Source organism: Narcine bancroftii, chromosome 6 (genome assembly GCF_036971445.1).
Source record: "Narcine bancroftii isolate sNarBan1 chromosome 6, sNarBan1.hap1, whole genome shotgun sequence".
NCBI classification, from domain to species: Eukaryota; Metazoa; Chordata; class Chondrichthyes; order Torpediniformes; family Narcinidae; genus Narcine; species Narcine bancroftii.
The window spans coordinates 240,764,708-240,790,331 of NC_091474.1; the positions used below are offsets into that span (position 1 = coordinate 240,764,708).

A 25,624-nucleotide genomic window follows, 5' to 3' on the forward strand; every position below is an offset into this window, starting at 1 on the left:
CTGAGCCCTTTGTCAAGGTATGAGGAAAAAACAGGCAGGCTCCTGAATAATAAGGTAGAATGAAGGGAGCACAACAGCTAAGAGGGATACATGGATAAGAAGGCAGGAGAGAAAAACTGAGAATTGATTAGGGAAGGGATAGGAAGGGGAGGAGAACTGGAGGAAAGAAAAAATGGGGAGAGGGAATGAAGGTGGTGGAGAGGTGCTAAACAGAAACTGGTGGATGTTGATGCCATCTGGTTGGTGGGTGCCCAGACGGAATATGAGGTGTTGTTCCTTCAATTTACGGGTGGTCTCAGTTGGGCAGTGCATGAGACCATGGACAGCCAAGGGAATGGGGCGGAAATAGGTTTCCACTGGGACATCCCCACTATTCCAACGGACACAGTGAAGGTGCTCAACATAGTGATTTCTCTTCAAAGGCAAAGAAACCTTTAAGTTGAAGCTTCACTGGCTGGAATGATGAAATGACTTCACTACTTGTTATTGAACATCCAAATTTATGCAGCATTCTGGGCACCTGTTGATGCAAAGCTCCTGTAATTTCATCGCCCACAATTATTTACTACCTTTATAAATCATAGCATAGAATATAGGAGCTGAGAGGTGATGTTGAGACTGTTTATGGCTTTGGTGAAGCCAAGTTTGGAGTATTGTGTGCAGTTTGGACTCCAAATTATAGGAAGGATATCAATAAGGTAGAGAGGGTGCAAAGAAGGTTTACAAAAATGTTGCCTGGATTGCAGTATCTTGAATACGGAGAAAGATTGAGTAGACTGGGACTTCACTCGTTGGAGCATAGAAGGTTGAGAGGGGATTTGATAGAGGTATTTAAAATTATGAAGGGAATAGATAGAGTAAATGTGAATAGGCTCTTTCCCCTGAGGGCAGGGGAGATTGGTACAAGGGATCATAAGTTAAGGGTGAGGGGGCAAAACGTTAGGAGTAATATAAGAGGATGCTTCTTCCCTCAGAGAGTGGTGGCTAGTGGAATGATCTACAGGAAGAAGTAGTTGCGGCAGGGTCAATTCTGTCATTTAAGAAGAGGTTAGATGAGTACATGGATGAGAGGGGGTTGGAGGGTTATGGGCATTGGAGTGGGTGGTGGAACTCGTGGAGTTTCACGTAAGTCGGTGCGGACTAGAAGGGCCGAGATTGGGTGCTTCCGTATTGTAAACTGTTATATGGTTATATTATTAATAGGAGCAAAAATAGAAAATGATGTAACACTGCTCAGTTGAGGTAGTATTTTCACTTGGATGCTATCTTTGCATCTTCCTGCAGTGCCTCCAATAGCCACCTTTTATCTAGTAACCCGAATTATGCACAATACTGTGGTTAAATTTGTATCTTCTGCTGTTTCATTAGGAGCATTGCTTGCAGATTTCCCTCTTTGCCTAGTGTTAGGTCTGCTTTGTTCATGAATGAGTGAGACAAACTCCAGGCTGAGTCGAAATCAGGGTTCTTTGTTCTTTATTACCGGATTGTAACACTTGCAACTAACAATGTTAGTCGGAGAATGCATTCTCCCGTTATCAGCAAAATGGTGATTTTTTATATCCTTGGATACGTGCTTAGAACATCATCATATCATTACTTGTCCAATGACTAAAACTGTTGCTATCCTTTCCCTGCTAGCTTCCTGCCTCTCAATCCATCAATGTCTCTCTTATCTTGTAAGTACAAGGATGCATTCACATCTTGTTACAGCCCTGCACAGGGTAACTCCTTACACATTCCCATCTCATGATGTTTTACCTTACACTAGTTATGTGACCCATGATCAAAAAAGCTAAAGCTGTAATTTATTGACTGATCTTATTTATTGACTTCAGCAGTAAGGCTGCTTTTCTCTTTTCTGCAAAGATTGACACAAAATATTCAGACTGTCCCATCCACAATGAATTATTTATCCATCAAACATCAAATCTTCTGAGGCCGTGACCCACTACCATGAAGAAGGAAGTACGGGAGCCTCAAAATCAGGATTTGGAACCTGTGACATAACTTTTTTCCTGCAGGCTATGAGATTGATTGACAATATACTGTAAATTAATAACTCATTCCAAAATATTTATATATATTTATTTAAAAGTATGTGCTATGAGATGCTCAGTTTTGTTGGGTTGTATATTTACAGTCAGATGATAATAAACGTAAATAAGTATGATCATAAAATAGATACCAGCAGACCAGTGAAGGGCTTTGTGGTTGGAAAAAACCCACACAGGGTGCTGGCCATGTGGATGAAGGACCCATGCAGGCTGTTGGAGGCTGGCTCAACGGGGCCAGGTATTGGAACCAGGATTTGAGAAGGTGCTGAGGGCAAGAAAGGCCTCAGGTGCTGAAGGCTTCCTGACCACATAAGACGTTGGGACCTGCAGCTCGAACAGGAGTCTGTGTAGCTGCAGAGATTATGGGAGGGCCGAAGGCGAATCCACGAACATTCAAGTGTCGATGAGGCAACTCTTTTGCTTCTCTTTCTCTGAATTGTTAGGGGTGCCGGGCAATTCTCATGGCGACTCTTAATTTGCCTTAAGGCAGACAAAAGTTGAAGTATATCATGTATGTTACATTTTTATTACTTATTATGTGACAATAAAAGGAACCTTGAACTTGTCTATTGACTTTGTGTAGAGCTCGTCGAAAGAATCAAAGACTTGTTGATCCAAACCAAGGCTTTGATTAGCAAAAGACAGGAGCTCTTCACAGGTGGCCGACCAGTCGGGAATGATCCGACCTGGCTAGGGACACAACCCTTTAAGGCCCAGACAGTAGGCGTGGCTTAGCTCTCAGCCAATCGCTGTAAGCACAGTCTAGATACTGTAACTATATACACTATATACATTGGTGATAGATCTGTCCTATCACACTTTGTATCGACAACCTTCATGCATCTGAGTAAAAAATGGCTGTGGGTTCAAATTCAAATCAGGGCCTGAGCCTTCACCTGTGCCAACACTCCTGAGTGAACTTGAACGAATACTGCTTGGTTGAAGGCACCATCTTCTGAAGAAGTATCAAGCCAAGCTCTTTTTTGTTATATAAACTATCATTTTTCATTGTCTGAAACAGTGATTCTCCCTCAACTTGTACTCTTTGATCTACCGAGCATTCCTACCATTTTCTCTTTATTTCACTATTTGCAGTATTTTGCTCAATCATTTCATTGTTACTTAGTTGAAGCAAAACTAGCTGTTATTTTAGATCACCTGAGCAGTAACTCTCCTTCAGAATAACTTTTGTTGGCTCCGATGCCAAGAGATTATGAAAGGCAAGGTCGATCTCCTGTCATGTTATCCCTCTTTGTTGGGCCAGTGACTTGTTGATTTCAGTCATCTTGGATTGATGGTTGCCTCCATTCTGCATTTGATCCCAGGTTTATCGGTAACCGAAGCTGGGAAGCTGAAATCCTACCTTCACTTTACCAAGCCCATCACACTGAAGAAGAAGTCAGTGCTGATGCAAGCCAATTTAGAGGAGTCCATTGACTTTCTGAATTCTCTTGAAGACGACGAGTTGAAAGGTAGGTCACAGGAACCAATTCAGGAGCTTTTGGGCTCAAAAGATTAAACGATGATCATTGTTTCTCTGACGGATTGTGGGATTAATGCAGGAATGTAGTGCTGACATAAAAGATCAACCATAATTTTACTAAATGGCAAAGCTTGGACAGGGAGCTAATTGACATAGACATGTTACTGTTTCTTAGAAGAGTGCCTTAATTACAATATTGATTAAAGGAATTGATGGGTGAAGCTGGAATGCTGATCTAAGATGGGAGAAATGGCCAATATACATTTCTGATTAGATTTCAGTTGATTCCTTCTGGTTTGGTCCATTGGTGAGGACAAGGCTACGCTCACCCCATCACCACATTTCCAATTGGTAATCTTGTCTGGGATTAAGCTGAGTTATCAAACTGTGATCAAGCCTTGCACCCCTTCCTTTCCTATGCCCCGAAGACATAGGAACAGAAAAAGGCTATTCAGCCCATTGAGTCTGTCCCACCATTCAATCAAGATAGCCATAGGGATGTGCACTCAGCCCCACTGCCTGGCCTTCTCCCCGTAATCTTTGATGCCCTGGCTAATCAAGAACCTGTCAATCTCCACCTTGAATACACCCAATGACCTGGCCTCCACAACTGCCTGTGACAACAAATTCCATAGATTTACCACCCTCTGGCTAAAGAAATTCCTCTGCATTTCTGTTTCAAGTGGCTGCCCTTCAATCTTGAAATTGTGCCCTCTTGTCCTAGACTCTCCTGCCATAGGAAACAACCTTTATACATCTACCCTTTCCATGCCTTTCAACATTCAAAATGTTTCAATGAGAACCCCCCACCTCCCACCCCACCCTTACCCCATTCTAAATTCCAAACAGTGCAGATGAAAAGTCGTCAAGGTCCTTTGGTTTCAACCTCGAGAAATAGATGTCACCCTCTGTTCAAAGTCTTGACTGTAGACTGGTTCTGAACTTGGTTTAATTGAATGCAATATTCTAAAAGTGTCAGTGTGTTAAGTATAGGAAGTAGAGGAAAGATCATTCATAAGGTCAGAGTGATACATGAAAGTCTACAGACACTGTGATTGCTGTAAATGCTGGAGGAACTCAGCTGGTCTCGCAGCATCCACAGGAGGTAAAGATATGTTACCGGCGTTTTGGGCCTGAACCCTTCATTAAGGAATGAGCAAAGAACAGAAAGGCGTAAGAATAAATAGACTAAAGACTGGCCAGGGAGGAGTTCAGACCAACAAAAGATGTTGATCACAGATAATAAGAGAAGAGGTGAGAATTGAATTTCCCTCTGTGAAAGGAGACAGAGGGAAAGGGAGACAGATGTTTGTTGTTGATATCAGTGATCTGGATGATGTGGGAAATTGGATCAGCAAGTTTACTGATGACATTAAGATTGGAGGCGTCGTGGACAGTGATGAAATCTTTCAAAGCTTCCAGAGGGATCTGGACCAACTGGAAAACTAGGGCAGAAAGTGGCAGATGGAATTGATGCAAGCAAGTGTAAGGTGTTGCATTTTGGATGGACAAACTAAGTTAGGATGTACACAGTAAATGGTCGAGCACTGAGGAGTGCAGAGGAACAAAGAGATCTGGGAATACAGATATGTAATTCCCTGAAAGTGTTGTCACAGGTAGACAGGGTTGTGAAAAAAGCTTTTGACATCTTGGCCTTCATAAATCAAAGTATTGAGTCCAGGAGTTGGGATGTTATGGTGAAGTTGTATAAGTCATTGATGAGGTCAGATTTGTATTACTGTGTGCAGTTCTGGTCGCCTAACTACAGGAAGGATATTGGAAAGATTGAAAGAATGCAGAGAATATTTACTAGGATGTTGCCAGATCTTCATGAATTGAGTTACAGGGAAAGATTAAATATACTTTATTCCTCGGAGCACAGAAGAATGAGGGGAGATTTGATAGAGGTTTACAAAATTGAGAGGTATAGACAGAATAAATGCAAGTAGGCTCTTAGAGGACATGGCTTTAGGGTGAAAGAGGAAAGGTTTAGGGGGATCATTTTCACTCAGAGAGTGGCGGGAGTGTGGAACGAGTTGCCGTCTGACGTAAATTTGGTCTCACTCTTAAGTTTTAAAAATAAACTGGATAGATACATGAATGGGAGAAGTCTGGAGGGTTATGGAATGGGTGCAGGTAAGTGGGACTAGCAGTATGATGTTTTCGGCACAGACTAGAAGGGTCAAATGGCCTGTTTTCTGCGCTGTAGTGTTCTATGTGAGAAAGGCAATGGGGGAAGTGGGGTGGGGCTGTTTAACGGGAATCTGACAAGTCGGTGTTAATGCCATCTGGTTGGAGGGTGCTCAGATAGAAGGTGAGGTGTTGTTATGGAGGAGCACATTTTGCCTGTGCTTGTACTGTCTCTGCACAAGACCCAGCTAATCTTGTATATCTGGCCAACCTATTATTCCTTTCCCATCAGCTTCTATCATCCATCCCGTTATCATTAAAATTTTGCCTTCAATACCTATTTGTTGTAAAGCATTTTGTATCCTAATAAATTAGCCTTTTCTAGCCTCTGAAAACACTTAAGTTTGTTGTCCCCCTGCTATTGTTTGAATAACAACCTTTCACTGTTCCCCTATGCCCACCAAACCGCTCCATGTGCTTTGATGTTCTCTTGGAATGGCAGAGCTGAAGCAAGGTAATTAGAACATTCTGCCTCACCCTTTCCTCCTGTACTAAGTAAATTTGTAATTTATTGTGTAAAAGGACAAGCAAAATTAGGAGCATGTGTCGGCCACGTGCCCAGTCAAGTTTGCTCTGCTATTCAACAGGATCAGGGCAGATCTTCCTCAGGCCTCGGCTCATCTTCTATGCCAATTCCACACTGCCCTCAACTCTAGGATCTCTCAGAAACCTTGACTTAAAATACCTCCACTGGGCATGCATCACCACCTTCTGGGGCAGAAAATTCCAAAGATGTACACTTTCTGCAAGATGACATTCCTATGCACCTCAGCTCGAAATTACTGCTCATTATCTTGTAAGTACATTCCTTCTTCAAGACTCTCCCACTAATAGAACATCTCATCATCTATTTTGTATTGCTTCCTTAGGATCTCATTAAGATCACCCCTCTTCTAAATGCAAATGATTACAGGTCTAATCTATTGGGCTGTTTCTGATAGGACAAATTTAGCCAAGTGAATCTGTCCTGGACTGCCTCCAGAGCCATTACATATTTTCTTAAATAAAGAGACTAAAACAGTGAACAATACTCCAGGAGTGGCCTCACCAACACCCTGTACAATTATAACAATGCTACTTTATTTTTAAATGCCAATAGCCTTGCAACCAAGGTCATTATGCCATTTGCTTCCTTAATTGCTTCTTGAGTTGCCTAATTTAACTCAGCAACATTGAAAACTCCACGGGCTGGCTGCAAACTTGCTATCAAAAGTAATGCTGACAGTGCCACAGAAGAGGGCTCCAAAGCCGCATGGAAAACACTTGTTGCAAGAAGACACAAGAGACTCGAGACAGTGAAACCTCGAGTTAAAAGTAATCTGTGGGAGGAACCCAAGCAGGCTGAACAGCATCTAGGATCAGGCCCTTCATTCCACATGTTCTGTGCCGAACATGAGCCCCAAGTTGAAGTAAAACTTGTATATGATCCCTGTTCCCTGCACATCCCTATGTCTATCTTGAAGCTTTGTAAGCGTTCCTTTAGTATCTGCTTTCACCCTAACTCCTGGCTAAACAAATTCCTCTGCATCTCCACCACTACTCCTGGCAGCCTATTCTAGATCTCCACCACACTGTGTGTAAAATAAATAAATATATAAAATTGCCCTGCAAATTTCCTTTAAAATTTCCCCCAAGGGTGTGATATCTTTACCCTGGGAAAATTTCTCTCCTAATTTCATACACTTTGATCATGTCTCCCCTCAGCCTTCAACACTTCAGAGAAAACAACCCAAGTTTGTCCCTGATTTTCTTGTTTACCTCCAGGTTTTTCCAACCGCTCCTGATAGCTTATACCCTCTAATCCAACCAACAGGCTGGTAAATCTCTCTGCATCGTTTCCACATCCTTCCTCTCATGGGGTGACCAAAATTGCATACAATTCCCCCAAGAATAGCTTCAAAGTGACATTGACTTTCAATTCCCTGATCAATGAAGTCAAGCCTATCATTCACCTCTTTTACCACTCTTATCTATTTGCATGTGCATTTTCATGGCACTATAGACCTGAAGCCCTCTGCTTTTAAGAGTCCTGTCATTAACTGCTCACATTTGAGATCCATCTGTAGGGGAATTGCTAGAAAATCAACTTGCATCAAAATGAATAATGCTCCACAGATCAGTCAAGGATGCTTGAAGGAGTGTCAAGGACACTTGAGGGAGTGCAGCCAATTTAATTAAAGTTTTTTTTTAAACTGCAGACGCTGGAAATTTGAAATCTCAGCAAATCAGACAGCATCTCTGAAAAGAGTATCAGCTAGTGTTTCAGGTCAGTCAGAACTGAGAAAAAGAGGAAATTTCGTCCAGCAGGCAGAGAAGGCAAGGGAGGGCAGTGGTTGAAACATAAGGCACTTCTCTTGGGTGAAATCCTGCATCTATTTATTTAGACAAACAGCATGGTAACAGGCCCTTTTGGCCCATGAACCTGTGCACCCAATTGACCTACAACCCCCGTAAGTTTTGAAGGGTGGGAGGAAACCAGAACACCCTTAAAAATTATGCAGACATGGGGAGAAGGTAAAAACTCCTTACAGACAGCGCCAGATTCACTTGAAGAGGCAGTGAACCTCTATAGTCTGTACAATTAGTTTTAATGGTGATATTATATCGTCTGGCCCTGGGACATGTCCGAATACACAAATGGAAAAAATAAGGGCTGGGGGTGGGATGGGGAGGTGGGTAGTCGGCACAGTTGTCTCTAAGTGAGAGGGCAGACTGAAAAAGATGGCTGCTTGGTATTACATGAAATTGAGCCCATGGGGATGATGCCACTTCAGGAAGGGGATATGGAGCTCTTTTTGGCTCCATGTTGTTTATATTCAGAGGTCCCTTTTGAAGAGAAACAATAAATGATTCTCTATGCAGTACTGGTGAGGCGATTCCTACTTAGTTAAAATTGGTTTCTTTGTTTCCCTTCCAGAATGTTCTTTGAAAGATGATCAATGCTCTAGTATGGGAAATGTTTTAATGATAATGAGCTCCTTGTCATAAACATAAGTACTGTACAATGTTCATTTGTCCAAAATTCTTACTTGCTGCAGGCAAACTAAGTACATTGTTACCCCAGTAAGGAAAGAGAAATATAGATAATAAATATTCAGTTACAGACGTGTGTTACAAGCCCAAAGAACCCCAAAACCCAGCAGTTATAGATATTCAACACGACAAATAGTTACTTAAACAAAAGTTGTTTTTAATTATCTTTAAACATGAAAACAGAATCAAACTTTAACTTATCACTATCAACTTAACTAACCCAACTTAACCCCCTTCTAATTCTAAGCGCACGTGTGTGTAATGTGTGTGTAAACTTAAGAAAAGTTCTTTGGTTCATTCTCACTTCTCATTCTTCCAAGTTCACTGGTTGCAGGCAATTCTTATACTGTGCACCGAATTTAACATGTGTGAAGTTCACCAGGCTTTGGTGCTCGAAAGGTAAATGGTTACCACTCAGGAAGGTTCTTGTGGGTTTGCAGAGAGAGATGTGTAGTTCCAGGATTTCCACAACTGAGGAACCACCATTAGTCGCCTCAATGTCCTGCTGATGAAACTTTCCCCATCAGGGTTCTCCCAGTGATAACCTCTTTCTTTCAGGCTAGCACAGAGTTCCTTTCTGTTCCCCTTATTCCAAGAAAAACATCAGACAGATAGCACTTCCAGCCATCCGCCACCCTGGAGCTTCTGTTTCAGTTCCAACAAGCTTGTTGCAACTTTCTGTGACACACAGTCAAAGACTCCCTCCTGTCTCTCTATCTAAGATTCAAAACTCCCAGCAGCATGTCCTTCTCTCTCTCACTTGCAAGACCCCCTCCTTCTCCAGCAACCAACAGGAGTTAGTCTTCTGCTCCCATCTGTTGTTTTAGGGAAACAATAACCTCTCAATGACCTCTGAGTGAGCACTTTGCAGAGAGGTCAAAAGTCTTGCAAAAAGACCAAAACAGACGAACCTGGCTCTGGTTGTCTTTCCAAGACAATAGTCCATTTATTTCATGACATCATTACAATTAGCACCTAATGTGAAATGTGCATAGCATTTTCCATAGTTTTTGTAAAGTCACTGAATATGAATTCTTCAGTATTTCAAATAAGATCTGTTGTAAAGTATGTAACCCTCTCTAATTTTACCAGTTTATCTCCCAAAAACATTCCCAAATATTCCATCACAAGTGCAAGAAAAAAGAAGTGGTGTTTCAATAGTACAGGTAGGTCTTTTGGTGGTTCTAGAATAGTTTTTGATGAGGGTAATAAGAGGAGGTTCAAGAACCTGATAGATGTTGTTGGAAACAAAACTGTTCTTGAACCTAGAGGCACTGGTCTTCAGGCTTCTGCTGGAAGGTAGCAGTGAGAAGAGGTTGTGAGCAGGGTGGCGGGAATCCTTTGTGATGTTGGTTGCCTTCTTGAGACAACGCCGCATGTTATCAGTAGATGGCAAGTCAGTGCCTGTGATGGACTTGGGTAGTTCTGCCACTTTCTGCAGTCTTCTGCATTTCTGCGGAATTAACCAAACGCAAGGCCGCGATGCAACCAGCCAGTGCACTTTCCACAATACAACCTGGCAAAAGTGTGATGGACCATCCAACCAAATGACGAATCCCCTCAGACTCCCGAGAGAGTTGAGGTATTAGTCTGCGTTGTTTGAAGTGGCCTCAGTGTGCTGGATCTAGGAGAGGTCTCCGGTGTATGGACTCCCAGGAACTTGAAGGTACTAACCCTGTCTACCTTGTTCACAAGAATGCTGACAGGTGTGTGATGCCTCAGCCTCCTGAAAATCATCAATGAGCTCCTTGGTCTTGCTGGCATCGAGAGCAAGGTGGTGGTTGTGGTACCACCCAACCAGGTTCTCGATTTCCATCCTGTATTCTGACTCATCATTATGCAGCCAACCATCAGTGAATTTATAGTCAGTTTGAGTACACCAAGGTCATTTAAACAGGATTATTGTAATAACTAGATTATCTGTTCTAGTTATGATGAGTGACAGATAAATGTTGGCCTGGATATTAGTGACCACAATGTGACTACCTCACTGCCCTGAGCAGTGTGCATGCACACAAAATCTTCTAGATTGAATTGTGGTTGGAGGCGAGGAGGGGGGAGTGGGTGGTGGTGGGTGGGTGAATGGTAGATTTCAGCCTCTCACAGACAGCGAGTGATGGAGAGGAATGAACTCCATTACCTTTCAAATTGCAGGCACTCACCAAAACAGAAAATATTTGCACAGCAATCAAGTTGACAAGTAGGGAGAGGAAAAAAATGAGAAAGTAATTATTTGCTGAAAAGATTTCAAAATAAGCTGCAATGTGATGACTAAATGGAAGAGAGAAATAGATGGGATGGGAAATGCTCTGACCCCTTTCTCTCTCCCTCCTATTTTCTCTTTTCCACTTACTCACCCTCTCTGTCATGCATACACTCTGACTTCCCTCTCTCATATTTACTCTCTCTGTGTACACTCTCTCTCTCTCTCTCTCTCTCTACTTTTCAGTCTAATAAAGGATATTTTTATGGCAATGCAGAACTCCTCCAGTGGACCTTACAATCGTCACCCTATTGAGCTTTTCCTGACTCCTCATAGAGCAGTACAGTTTATCCCATTCTCCCACCATATCCCTGTTGCTCGGCCAATTTTCCATCTCTTTCGTAGAGTTCCAGTTAAGTCTTGTCTCCATTCCTTTCCAGGCAATGAGTTCCAGGTGTTTGCCATTCTAAATTTAAAATAAAATGGCCACATCCTTTCTATTTTCTTGTTTTTAAAAGCCCAGAGATTTGTGTGCGTGGCTCTGGGGAGTGGGTATGTCTTGGAACCTCTCGAACAAACTGCAACATAAATGGAGGCCATTCAGCTGATGTTTCAGCTGTGCAATCTCCTTGGTCCCATTCACCCTCCTCTTATTCTCCCCATCGCCCCTGCAAATGTTTCTTCTCTCAGGTAGCCAACGAGCTTCCTAGTGACTCTTTTGTCACTTACCCACACTAAGTGACAACTTACAGTGGCGAATTAACATCAGCATTTCTTTGGCATGTGGGAGGAAGCCCCGCAGTCTCAGGAAGGACATGCAAACACCGCGCAGACAGCACCCGAGGACAAGGTTACACCTGGATCCCTGGAGGTCTGAGACGGCAGCACTATCTTTGACTCAAAAGTCCAGCTATCACCAATCAGCCTTCCCTGCTATTCAAATTGTATGTTAGCTACCATACATTAAAAGTGCCACATAAATGAAGATTGTTGCTGAAGCAGGGGGTAATTTGTAAAGCTGGGTTTCGACCTGAAACATCGAATATCCAGTTCCCTCCATGGATGCTGACTGGCCCACTGAGTTCCTCCAGCAGTTTGTTTCATTTGCTGTCAATTCCAGCATCTGCAACCTGTGTGCCTCCATTTTACAATGCAGAATCATCCTATGTACATTGCCATGTGCTTCCAATTCCCACCATTCACTTTCCTGCAATGTCTGCATTTATCGAAGCAAAAAGGAAAGTCAATATTTCTATAATTCCTGGTTGTCACTGCACAATTTCAAACGATTTGTCCTATTCTTTTAACTTTAAAAGGAGAGCCTCATTGTGGGATATGTGCGTAGGAGGGCCATTGACAGAGAAAGTACTTGAGTTTAGTTCATTGACAGGGATTATGCGAATCATAAGTTCAAACCAGAAGAGTTCATGGATCATTGGATGCTCCATTCTTATCTTCATTCCTCAGAAGGCAACCCAATTATAGCAGAACTGTTTACAGACAAGTATCAGGGGAGCGGTGACACATTCTGTACTCCCTTTCTCTGGGACCACAAATCAACTGTGCGTTTGTGGAATTTTTATACCAGTCAGAAAGAAGCAGAGCTTATACGATTCTATTTAGGATGTATGCTTAAAGTTACAAGAGCTGTAATTTCTAGGGATGAAGATTGGTGGGAGGAAGGGGGGGGTGGGGGGTGGTGGGATGGGGAAATGTTGTTATGATCCCAGTGAATGCCAGGAAGGCCAGCTTATTTGTTTATTTTTTTGTTGATGGTGGGTTTGCCGAGGAATGCTCCCTTAATTACTCTAACTCTACCACAGGGTTTTTGTTATTGATGGGAACAAGGAGATGGTTCTTTAATGCTTCCTCCAAAAGAAGCCCCTCTGCCCCTGAAGTAACTGGACTCTGTCCTGAATTATCTCCTTTGGTCAAGTCACCTTTGGCACTGCATTCTTGATTTCCTATTTCATTGCCCTGAATTTAAGCCCTGAAGGAACTGAGGTTGACAATTCCTTTTCTCTTTGGAGCAACAAAGGGTGAGAGGTGAGTTAATAGAGGTACCGTATTTTGTGGCATACAGGACCCACCGGCATTTAAGACCCCCAGTGTTAACGTGAAATTTTAGGAAAAATTTGTTTTAGTGCATTTATGCATAACCGGTAAATTGGCATACGGGTACATCCTGAAAGGCTCCTTATAGATAATGCATGTTTGACCATGTCGAGCAAAGGCTCAGCATGGAGCCTGATCATCGAGATCCAGCACTCCCCTCAAAGCGAGCGATTGATCGTACATCGGTGTGCACTACAAACACAGCCGTTGAGCTGCTGGCATGGTCCACTGCGGTCAGCCTTCTCACGTGGGAAATGAGTGGTTGCGGCAGCTCTGGAAAACACGGGCCACCCAAGGGAAAGTAGTCTGAGCACTTTGTATTTCAGTGCTCAAAATGGCAGCATCAAAATGTCACCTTTGCATATAGGACTTGGTGTGATTTTTGAGTTGATCGTTTGGGGGTAAAAAAGGGTTGTCCTATATACCATCAAACACAGAATATAAGATTATGAGGGGCTTTGATAGGGTGGACAGCCAGTACCTTTTTCCCAGCGTGACAGTAGCAAATGCCAGAGGACATCTGTTTAAGGTGAGTGGTGGAAAATTTAGGGAGACATCCACACCATAGCCCTCCATCCGTGAACCTGCCCAAATTTTTCCTAATATGGAAATTGAATCTGCATTCACCTCTTCAGCTGGCAGCTCATCCCTTTTGAAGATCAAAAGTTACGGCGATAAGGTTGGGTAACGGGGCTGAGTAAAAGAATGGATCAGCTCATGATTGAATAGTGTGGCAGACTCGATGGGCTGAAAGGCCCATTTCTGCTCCAGTGACTTGTGGTTTTATACATAAAATAACAAACATGAAAAAATGTCACTGGCAAGGTTGTTAAACATGCCGATAACATTCAAATTGTTTATTTATTTTCAAAATCCATGCTAACAAAACATAGAAGTGGGCACAATGGCAGTACTCAAAAGCCTTTTGGATATTTTATGAACTAGAGGGACTTGGAAGAGTACAGTCCAAATGCAGGCAAATGGGATTAGCCCAGAATATAATTTTGGTTGACGTGGACAAGTTGGGCCAAAGGACTTTTCTATGCTGTAACACCATATGCCTGCAATATTACACAACCCTGATGTGAATTATACAATGGTGTTGAGGGAAACAAGGGAGGAGATTACTGGGGCTTTGTCAGAGATCTTTGGAGCCAGAAGATTGGAGTATAAGTGATGTTGTTACCTTGTTTACGAAAAGGCATCAGATTCTAGGCCAGTGACCTTTGTAGGAGAGGCATGAAAATGACTGAAGATTAATAGGACAGGATTGGTCCACATTTTGAAAAGAGCAGATATTTTAGCCAAGGTCAACATGGCTTTGTGTGGGAGAGAATGCTGAGGTTTTTTTGAGGAAGCGATGAAGGTGATTGATAAGGAAGTAAAAACATTTGACATGGTCAATGAGACCAAAGGCTTCCATGATGAGCTGGTGAATTAGATCCAAAATGGGTCTCGTAATAGAAGACAGAGGGTAGCTTTCTGTGACCCATTGTGTTCTGCAAGGATCAGGGTTGGGACCTCTGTTGTTTGCAGTAAATACTCAAGCTTTAGAGGAAATTGTAGGTGGTTTGATTCATAGAATGTAGCTGACACCAACATTGGTGGATTTCATTTTTTTTAAATTGTAGACACACAGCATGGTAACAGGCCATTTCAGCCCATGAGCCCAGGCTGCCCAATTTACACCCAATTGACCTACATCCCAAAGGATTCAAACAGTGGGAGGAAACCGGAGCCCCTGGGGAAAACCCACGAGAAGAACATACAAATTCCTTACAGCGTAGGATTTGAACCCTGGTCCCGATCGCTAGCGCTGTAAAGGTGTTACACTAACTGCTATGCCGACCATGCCCCGTAGGAAGGTTGTCAAGGGATGTAGCAGGATGTGGTTCAGTTGGAAATTTGGATGGAGAAATGACAGATGGAGTTTAATCTAGACAGGTGTGAGGTGATGCAGTTTGGAAGGTCAAATGCAAAAAAAAAAGTGTATTGTAAGTGACAGGACTCTTGGTAGCATTAATGCACAAGGGGATCTTGAATTCGACGCACTTCCATTGGTTGGATAGAAAAAAATCTTATTCTGGGGATGAAAATGTCAAAAGCTTATGGGTATAGGTTTAAGGTGAGGTGGAGAGTTTAAAGATTTGTGAGGGAGTTCTTTTACACAGGGAATGAGTGGTAGGAGCTTGGAACACACTGCCAGAGATGTTGATATAAGCAGATGTGATTGAACAATATTTCAGACTCCTCTAAATAGATAGATAGAATAGAGGGAATACGGATCATGTGCAGGCAGATGGGATGACTTTAGATTGGCATTGTTTGGCACAGTGATGGAGATCCAAACAGGCACATGATATTGGTGCCATATTGTACCATACCAGACACGAAGGCTTTCTGTTGCTAAAACAAACTGCATCATCCACTCAGCCAAATGTGCCATATTCCTCGAGATCCTGCGGGCTCTCACCTTTCCCAGTTTCCGATGAAGGATCTTGTCAAAGGCCTTACTGAAGTCCACGTTGGCCATCAACACCATCATTCTCATCAACACACTTGGCCACCTCCTCAAAATTGAATTATATTTAATAACACTCTTTCCCTTTCTATGGATGCTGCCTGTTCAGTGCTGTGCTTCCTTGGTTTCCTGTTTTTATTTCTACTCCCAGCAGTTTTTTTTAAATTTAATTCTTATCCTTACTCTGTCTATAACCAAAGAAGTGAATTTGCGATCCTTCCCTGGACTTTTTCCAGACACTTTGCATCTACTCTAGTGAAAAGAAATGAACCTCAAGAGTGCAGCTCTTTAAAGGAAAGTTGTTTGACTAATAGAGGAAGTGCCTGTTGGGTTAGATTAAAGGAAACACCAGATATAGTTTACATTAACTCAATAACGGAAATGCAACAGACTAGAAATAGATGTGATAAGTGGGCTGCAGTTTACGACGGTGATCCCCAGGGCTCTACGTGGACTGCTACAAGTGTTCTTAGCCAAAATCTATCAGCCAAAACATAATCATGGTTTAATTGTATCCACCTTGACTGTCCATTCTCCACATCAGACAGTCCTACAGTATCCATGCCATCCTACACTAACCCCACTTGCCTGGATAAATTCCATGTTCCTACATGTCCTGCTCATTCAAGTACCTGTCTAGATGCTCTTAAATATTGTTGCCTCCACCTCCTCTGTCTTCTATTACGAGACCCATTTTGGATCTAATTCACCAGCTCATCATGGAAGCCTTTGGTCTCATTGACCATGTCAAATGTTTTTACTTCCTTATCAATCACCTTCATCGCTTCCTCAAAAAAACTTCAGACACCAACTACACTTGAGTGAAAAATCTGCCCCTCAGATCCCCTTTAAACCTTCTCCCTCTCACCTTAAAGCTATATCCTTGAGGTTGGACACTTGCCATGGGCAACATACACTGGGCAGCATATAAAATGTTGGTCAGGCTTAAAGGGCCTGATGGGCAACCCCTGCTCTGATTTGTTTGTCTTCTTTACATTAACTAAAAAAAGGGAAATGCAAATGTAGAAATAGATGTGGTAAGTGCACTACAGTTTACAAAGCTGATCCCCAGGGCCCTGCATAGACCACTTTTCTATCCTGTTCATGCCTTTAATAATTATATATACTTGCATCACATCACTTCTCAGCCTCTTACAAATGTAAGTTTAAAATTTGACATGCAACATGGTAACAGGCCATTTCGGCCCACAAGTCCACACCACTTAATTTACACCAATTAACCTTTACCCCCAGCACGTTTTGGTGGGAGCAAAGTGGAGCCCCCAGGGAAAACCTACACAGACACTGGGAGAACATAAAAACTCCCTACAGACAGCGCGGGATTGGAACACCAGTGCCCATCGCTGGCTCTGTAAAGGTGTTGCGCTAACCGCTACGCCAACCGTATTGCACCTGAGGAAATAGCCCAGCCGATCTAATCTCTCCTGATCTCTTTATAACCTTTCATCCTGGCAAACATCTTTTACTGCTTAACCACATGGTCGCATGGTATGGTAGTTTTGTGCTATCTTCCTTTTCATTAACTGAGGCCAAGAGCTGCCAACGGCTAAATCATTGAGCGGACTCGGTGATCTGTCATGCCGATTCGAAGACAAAATAAATGAAAGGAAATGTATATCAATAAAATTGCAGATGCTGAAAGTTTGAAGCAAAATCAGTAAATGCTGGAAATGCTCTGCTGTCGGGCAGCATCTGTGGAAAGAGAAACAGCCAATATTCTGTGTCTGCAACCCTTCATTAGAACTAGGAGAGTGAAATGCAAGCTGGATTTTAATATGAAGAAAGGGTGAGAGAGAAATATGTGGAGGAAAAGGAAAGTCTGAAAGGATGAGCCATAGAGGCTAACACAAAACATTACAGAACAATGCAGACCCTTTTGCCTGCAATGTTATGCCATTCTATATAAAACCTACTCAACAATCTAACCTTTCCTTACTTCCCTCTCATAACTCTTTATTTTGCTTATGTCCATGTGCCGGTCTAGGAGTCTCTTAAATGCTTGTATTGTACCAATTTCCACCACCACCCTTGACAATGCATTCTGGGCACCCACTACTTTCTGTGTAATTTTAAAAAAAAAAGTCTGATTCCTGACATCTCCCCTAAAATTTCCTGCTCTCTCCAGAGGACATGTGAATGAAGTGAAGGGAGGGAAGTTTAGGGAGACATCAGGGGTAAGAGTTGTGGGTGCCTGGAATATCTTGCCAGGGATAGTGGTGGAGGCTGAAACATTAGGGGCATTTAAGAGACTCTACAACAGGCTCATGGATGGAAGAAAAATAGAGAGTTTTAGGGTGGGGAGGGTTTAGTATTTTTTTAAAGAATATAGGGTTGGCACAACATCGAGGGCTGAATGGCCTGTACTGTGCTGCAGTGTTCTGTGTTCCAACTTACCCATCTCACTCCCACATCCAGGTCTTTCATAAACATCATAGAGAGCAAGGGTCCCAGAACAAATCCCTGTTGTTAATGGGTACAGTTATGATGAGATCTGTCTAATGAGTTGTGAGTTGTTGGGTGAAATTTGCTCAGCAAGGAGAGTCGTGCAAGTCGGAGAGGGAAAAAGATGAAAAAAGCTGGAAAATTAAGCCAACTTTAGACGCCCATTCCTCTCTTCCATTCCTGGCTTGTTTTATTGCCTTCACCGTCACCCCTCACTGTGACTTTACCGCACCACCAGCTCCCCGAAGATAACTTCATACACTCCCCACTGTTTACTCCCCACGTCAGCTTGAAATGTTTATCTGATGCCTTTTGCTAATGAGTCTTAATTGGTGGTAAAATTGCACACAAACATTTTTTGCATTGTTGGAGAAGCTCCAATTTCAGAAAGTGAAGTGAAACCTGTAATTATACATAAAGCACTCCTGCCTCATCCCTACATATACATGGGTATCAACAAACTTCCTGAAGATGTGCAATTCCTAAACTTGCCTCAAGCTTGCCATGGTCATGGGACAGTGAAATCTCCTGGATCCCCTCCTTCAATGCTCTCCTATAAGGCAGCCAAGATGTGATTCTCAGCCCAGGCTTGGCCTCAGTGAGATAACACCCTAAGGGCTGAAGTTGCTCTTACCATTAATTGTTTCTGTGGATTCAAAATTAAAGTCTTCCTTTAATACTAAATAGCAGGGTTTTAGTCACTTTAATCTTTCAATGTGGACAGGAATATTCTGCTTTAAATTAACTCACTAAAACAATAAGTGGTCGTGTAGCCGATCAAGGTTTGCTGTAGATTTTAGTTAAAAGCACAGAGATGCTAGAGGAACTCAGCTGGTCTCCCAACATCCAAAGTAGGTAAAGACATTTTACCGACATTTCAGGCCCGAGCCCTTCCTCATGGTACAAGTTAGAGAGACAGGCATCTGTATTCAAAGGCTGGGGGAAAAGGAAAGAATGGGAAGGGGGAGGAGTGCAGACCCACAGACAAAAGCGTTAATTGGATATAAGTGGACAGGAGAGTCTTGAGGAAGGACTCAGACCCGACAATATCCTTACCTTCCTTGGATGCTGTGAGACCAGCTGAGTTCCTCCAGCAATTCTATGTTTTTACTTCAATCACAGCATCTGCAGAGTTTCATTTAGATTTTGGTATCCCACTTAAGACTATTTTCTCTCTTCTTCATTGACTGTCCCTCAGGATCAAGGATAACCTGATCCCACTCTTGTTTTCTGGATTCTGATGTGTCTGGTGTGAGAGTGTAGGAACTGCAGTCTTGTACGTAGGTATCTCGGACAGCATGGATGAGGTGGGTCTTGAGGGCCTGTTTCTATGCTGTATGGTCCTACGATTCTTGCGCAGGTGGACCAGATGGGGTGGGTCGAGGGCGAGATGAGATGCTCCTTCTGTATTTCCCCATGGACGGACCTCAATACCATCCCCAATATTCCTTCCCCACCTTAAGCAGTTGCAAGCCAGGGATTTTCAGGTATCAATGCAGATTGCTGCAATTTCTCATCTAGGCTTTGAATGGATCCTTGAATTTGTCCAAGGAGTTCAAAATAGAGTACTTGCTGTGGGAATCTGGCGTCAAGCATGCCAACGGTATGCCCTGCCCAAATGGTGCCAACTGGGGCCTGGGAGAGGACACCCGCGTTTGTTCACCTGTTCTGACCGTCCATTCAATCTAAAAACAGAGGAACCCTACATATAAACAAACTGACAAAGGAACAAGAGATGAGGTGACATTTCTTTTGCTTTTTGCACTGCAATTAACCGTCTGAAAGGATGATGGAAGCTAGCTCAGTAAGAACCTTCAAGAGGCAAATGAATGAATATTTGAAGAGAAAAGCTCTGTTGCGATGTGAAGGAAGGAGAAGGGAATGTGACTAATTGAACAGGGCTTTCAGAAAACTGGCACACTCACACGGGTCAATTAGCATCCTTTTATTTTATCAACCTGTGATCCTATAACGTAATCTTGACTACAAAATCGCTCCATTTAATCCAAAGATAGGACATCCTCTCCGTACCATTGTCAACATTCATATTTCGACAGAGGTTTCTGTTTTTTTAAAATATGGATTGTGCATCCCAATCCTGTCCCTGACTACTTGTCCTTTTTTTTTGTAATTGTTTTCTGAATTGGGCTGATGATGGCGAAATATGGGCTCCTCTCACAGTCAGTCTGCTCGTCACTGAGAGATGCCAAGAAATCCTTGGTGATTGTGAAAGGAGCCGCTTTTCATCTGATTTTGCCTCTCTCTTCTCTGAAGGGCACTCTTCGGTGTTGGCAACTCTGTCAATTACATGACCTCCCACCTCAAACACTCAAAACCCGAGTTTGAACCCGGCGCTGTCTGTAAGGAGTTTACACAATCTCCCCATGTTTGCATGGGTTTCCTCCGGAGTCCTTGGTTTCGTCACACCTACCAAAAGCCTATGGAGTCTGTCTGAAAAATATGGTGCGCTGTTAGACAGAATCAGACACACACAAGGTAAAGACTGAACAACAGGCTTTAATCCACAAAGACTTCCACAGAGCCAGGCTGGCTGTGGCTGCAGCAACTCAGTGTGAGGCCTCGGGAGGCCGGCGCAGGCTTGTATCCCGGAGGGTGATTGACACCCGACCAGGTGGGGCTTGATCCATTCAGGCCGACTGATTGGCAGCCGGCCAGGTGTTGTCCTGTCCCCTTACACTCCTGCAGGTACAGAGGTTGCCCCCTGAAGTGGGCCGGCGGCGTACCACCACAAAAACGCAACGCAAAGATCAAGAAACACAAACAACATTTTGGGCTTGAGCCCTTCATTAAGGTGGCAAACAATGCAGAGCACTGAATTTTATTTGGAGGGGACTTGCCTTCGCAATGCTGAGATGCTGGCCACCTCGTTGCAACGAGGTGATTATGGCTTCTTCATCAAAACAAAGAGAAAGACAACTAAGCAGACTCAAAAACACTGGAGAAATGCAGCATCTAAAATAAATAAAAGGTGACCAATATTTCATGCCTGAGCCCTTCGTCAATGTATATTTGCTTCCTATAGATTAAACCATGGAGGACTACAGTCCAGAAGCAGGCTCTTCGGCCCTTCTTAATTGTGCTGAAATATTATTCTGCTTGCACTCAGACCGTTCCCCTCCATGTCCTTCCCATCCACGTACCTGTCCAGATGTTTGTAAAGCATTAAAATTGAGCCCCCATTTACCACTTCAGCTGGCAGCTCATTCCACACTCCCACCACTCTCAATGTGAAGATTTCACCAAACGCTCCCTTTAAACATTCACCCTTAATCCACGTCCTTTGGTTTGCATCTCACCTAACCTCAGTGGAAAAAATGAACCTACTTTTATTTACTCTAAGTACCTCTATCAAATCTCTCCTCTTTCTTCTCAAGGGTATAAAGTCCTAACCTTTCTCTAGAACTCAGTTCCTCAATCCCGGTAACACCCTCGTAAATCTCCTCCGCACTTTTTCAATCGTATTCATGCCTTCCTCGAGTTAGAGGCTGCGTGGCCTGCTGAGCTTCTCCAGCACTTTTGTGTATTTCAAAGAGGAAGAAACCAGCATGCTTCATATCCTGACTGCAGTACGGGCCTCTTTTCTGGTTTTTGATGAGTTTTGCCCTCACCTTGGCATACATTGCACACCCAACTGGGCAAAGGGGTTCGGATTGGATTGATCCTGCTAAGTTGCAGATCATAAGGTCTGACAGCTGGGACCACTTTGAGTAATAATGACTCCCTTCATCCTTTAACAACAAATCTCCGAACTTTCCCTGCTTTTGTTTGAAGAGTGACATCCGAATTGGATTCTCGCGACCTTTCTGTATTTATTCTTAATTACCTCAGCTTTTTGTCTCAAGATTTTTGTTATCTTTATCTGGCTCTCCATCAATAAACCCAAGGAAAGAGTGATGTGGCTTCATCCTCCCCTTCCAACCTTCACAATATTATTTTATTCATTCACGGAAAGTGGGTCTCATTAGCAAGAACAGCACTTATTCCCCTTGCCTAATTATCCTCAGTATTGGTCGTCTTGTATTACTCCTCATGGTTTTGTATAACAGTTGTGGGCTGAACTGTTTTAGAGGCCAACTGAGAGACTAGGGATCTGGGGTAGCAGAAAGGCTAGACTATTAAGGGAGGCAGTCCTTCTCTAGACAATAACAGTGAACCAGATGGGTTTTTAATGATTATTCAGTCCCTTCTTTTATTACGCCACTTTATAAAGTGTATTTAAAACACCCAGTTGTCAAGGTGGACTTCAACTAATATCTCTGAATTAGTCTAGAGTTCTTTATTTCTGTTCCAGTACCATTACCATGATTCTGTACTGACTGCACCACATTCAGAAAGGACTGTATCAGTACAAATATTCCTTGGTTAGCTTCAATCCCGGAGGAAAAGGTACAAGGGTGTAGACTTTCAGACTTTGCAGTGCAAACTAATGAGAAGGACCGAGCACGTTATTTCCCAGTGGTGCTGACAACTTTTGGGAAAGTTCTTGGCTCTGAAACGGATACCAAGTGAGGCTGGAAAAATGCACGCCAGCTCAGTAAATAACTACTGAGGAGGAAGGCTGTTTGTCATTGTGGTCATGGGACGTGACAGTGGGACTTCTCTTCTTCCAGCTCTTCTCCCCTTACGCTCTCTGCAAGAAATGCCAATTTGGCCGAGCTGCATTGCTAGTGGTTTTGGCACATGTTCCACACACCGTCACCATGCTGACCATCTCAGCTCCCCAGGTGCACGTCCTCACCATAAGCTGTCATCTCATACCAGGGAAAAAACAGCTCATGACTCAATTTGATGTCTGTTTCAAGTTCAAGTTTATTGTCATGTGTACCAAGACATAGTGATGCCAGTTGTTTTGTGAGCAGACCAATGGACATCTCATACATAGTACAACAAATGTGCATAATTACAGAGAGTTCAGTTCGAACAGTGCAAAGGCAGCATCATTTTACTTTTTTGGGGTTCATTCAGGAGTCTGATAACAGTGGGAAAGGAACTGTCCTTGAATCTGGTGGTGCATGATCTCAAACTTGACAGGAGGAGTGAAAAGAGAGTGTGGCCGGTTCCCAAGGCAGTGGGAGGGGAGGGAAGGGGGGGTGGTGTGATGGAGTCAATGGAAGGGAGGTGGTGTGTGATGGAGACAATGGAGGGGAGGGGTGTGTGATGGCGTCGAGGGAGGAGAAGGGGCTTTGTGATGAAGTTGATGGGGTTGTGGGTGTGATGGATTGAGCCATATTTACAACCCTCTGCAGTTTCTTGCAGTCTTGGGTGGAGCAGTTCCCATCCTACGCACCCTAAGACCCTTTCAATGGGACACCTGTCAATGTGAAGAGATGCCACAACTTCTGCTCTCCTAATTCCCTACATTTATATAGATAATGAGTGTTCAAAGGAAGAGGTTGTGGGTGCTGGGGAGAAAGACATGATGTGAACACCTGTGATATCTTTTGCACCTGTGGCAACATAGAATGTCTTCAGGGAACCTTTGGTTGCTGAAGCAACCAATCCTCTGGCCCTGTTGGTCTTAGACATCCTCTTGCATCTCACTCTAAAGCCTATTGTTCACACACAAGTAAAACACAAAAGACGTGGTTGAAGTAAAAATACCATGCTGGAGAAAGTCAGCAGGCAAACAGTGTAATTTATCTAGCAAAAATAAAGATATATAACCAACATTTCGGGCTTGAGCCCTTCATCAAGGTATGGAAAAATGTCATAAGGAGCATGAATAAAATTAATCTCACAGTCTTTCCCAGGATCGGTGATTACAGGATGAAAGGGAATAAGTTTGAGGGGAGAGATTTAAAATGGAACCAATGGACAACCTTTTCACTCAGAGAGTGGCCTAAATTTGGAACGAGCTGCCAAAGTAAACTATTGAAGCAGGTACAATTACAACAGTTCAACAGAGATATGTACAGGAAGAGCGAGACGGACCAAATCCTGGCAAATAGGACTACCCAGAGTACCATTGAGTTAGCAAAATTGTGATGGGAAGAAGGGCCTGCACTGCCTTGTATTCCTCGATGGCTGCCTCTGAACTGAAACGAGCCTACCTGCTTCACAATTAAATCCTTCTTAATTATTGTTCTGTGAAGTGCAGGGATATAATAGGAGTAAACAAAATGTCTTAAAATATAATTTAGGTATGAAGTTCATTATGAAACTGAGTTTCAGCTGACTTCAACTAACAGTTCAGAACAAGTTAGCTGTCAAAATGGACTTCCAGGACATCTGCAGGCTGATAATTATTAATAATATCTCATTTTCAAAAATGTTGCTTTGCTACCTCTCTGTTTGGACTGCAGAAGACAATAATCTTCTGGACAGGTTTTAAAAGGTTGTGCCTGACTGAAACTTTGTAAAAACGCTGGGAATCTGTTCTTGGCAGGTCACAGGTTTTTCTTTATTCTGCAAGGGTTTGCTTTGAACAGAATGCACACACTCCAGTGAAGTGCCTTGATTAATCTTGGGCTGAAATGCCAAGGGGAATGTAGGCCTAAAATTGAAGGTCTCCATGGTAGTTAGAAGTAAAACAAGGAAGTTTGCAGATAGTCTATGGTTGAAGTAAAAACACCATGCTGGAGAAACTTAGCAGGCCAAACAGTGTCCTTTATATAAACAAACCTTCTGGGCACTCTCCAACCAGATGGCATCAACATCAACTTCTCTGGTTTCTACTAACCTGCTCTCCGTTCTCCCTCCCCTTTCCCCTTGTCTTCTTTCCCTTAGCTCTTCCCTTACCTAGCCCTTCCCTCTCTATTCATGCTCCCCATGTTTGTTGCTGTGCCCTTCCCTCCCTTATTCACCTATTACCTCTTGCCTTTATGACCATCCTCCTCCCACCCTTTCCCCCATATCATTTTGTTCAGACACCTGCCGACATGTTTCCAAAACTTGATGAAGGGTTTAAGCCTGAAACATTGGCTATGTATCTTTATCTTTGCTATATCTCCACTGGCCACCGTGTCAGAGGTGCACCAAAGAAGAGGTACAAGGACTGCTTAAAGAAATCTCTTGGTGCCTGCCACATTGACCACCGCCAGTGGGCTGATCTCGCCTCAAACCGTGCATCTTGGCGCCTCACAGTTCGGCGGGCAGCAACCTCCTTTGAAGAAGACCGCAGAGCCCACCTCACTGACAAAAGACAAAGGAGGAAAAACCCAACACCCAACCCCAACCAACCAATTTTCCCCTGCAACCGCTGCAACCGTGTCTGCCTGTCCCACATCGGACTTGTCAGCCACAAACGAGCCTGCAGCTGACGTGGACATTACCCCTCCATAAATCTTCGTCCGCGAAGCCAAGCCAAAGAAAAGAACAGAAAGAATAAAGTACAACTCTGATTTATCTGAAATCAGATTCTCTGAAATCCACATTTATCCAAAATTTTTTTAGAGATATGAGATTAGAAACAAATCGGATATCATCAACGATCCAAAATGTTTTCAGAGCCAAAATAACCGGGGACATCGGGCTCCCGGCAGGAGCCTTGGTGGGGAGGTGTCAGTGATCGGCAGCGGCCAGCATTTTTTTTGGTGAGAATT

At 43.2% G+C, this 25,624-nt stretch overlaps 1 protein-coding gene across 14 annotated transcripts in view; it reads left to right on the forward strand.

Annotated features, from left to right (window-relative positions):
- The window catches only part of rsph9 (radial spoke head component 9), a 55,298-nt gene that overhangs the window by 19,128 nt on the left and 10,546 nt on the right, over positions 1–25,624 (forward strand). For 2 of the 14 annotated variants that reach the window (XM_069887788.1, XM_069887787.1), the window contains exons 4-5: positions 3,380–3,526; positions 9,853–9,926. The exons of 1 other annotated variant lie outside the window; for it this stretch is intronic. In XM_069887788.1, coding sequence (XP_069743889.1) covers positions 3,380–3,526; positions 9,853–9,926 — 221 coding nt within the window. Of the gene's footprint in view, positions 1–3,379; positions 3,527–6,169; positions 6,182–6,314; positions 6,524–7,925; positions 7,994–8,644; positions 8,733–9,852; positions 9,927–25,624 lie in introns of those variants that run through there. 11 more of the 14 variants (XM_069887795.1, XM_069887796.1, XM_069887791.1 and 8 more) reach the window with 11 other exon arrangements.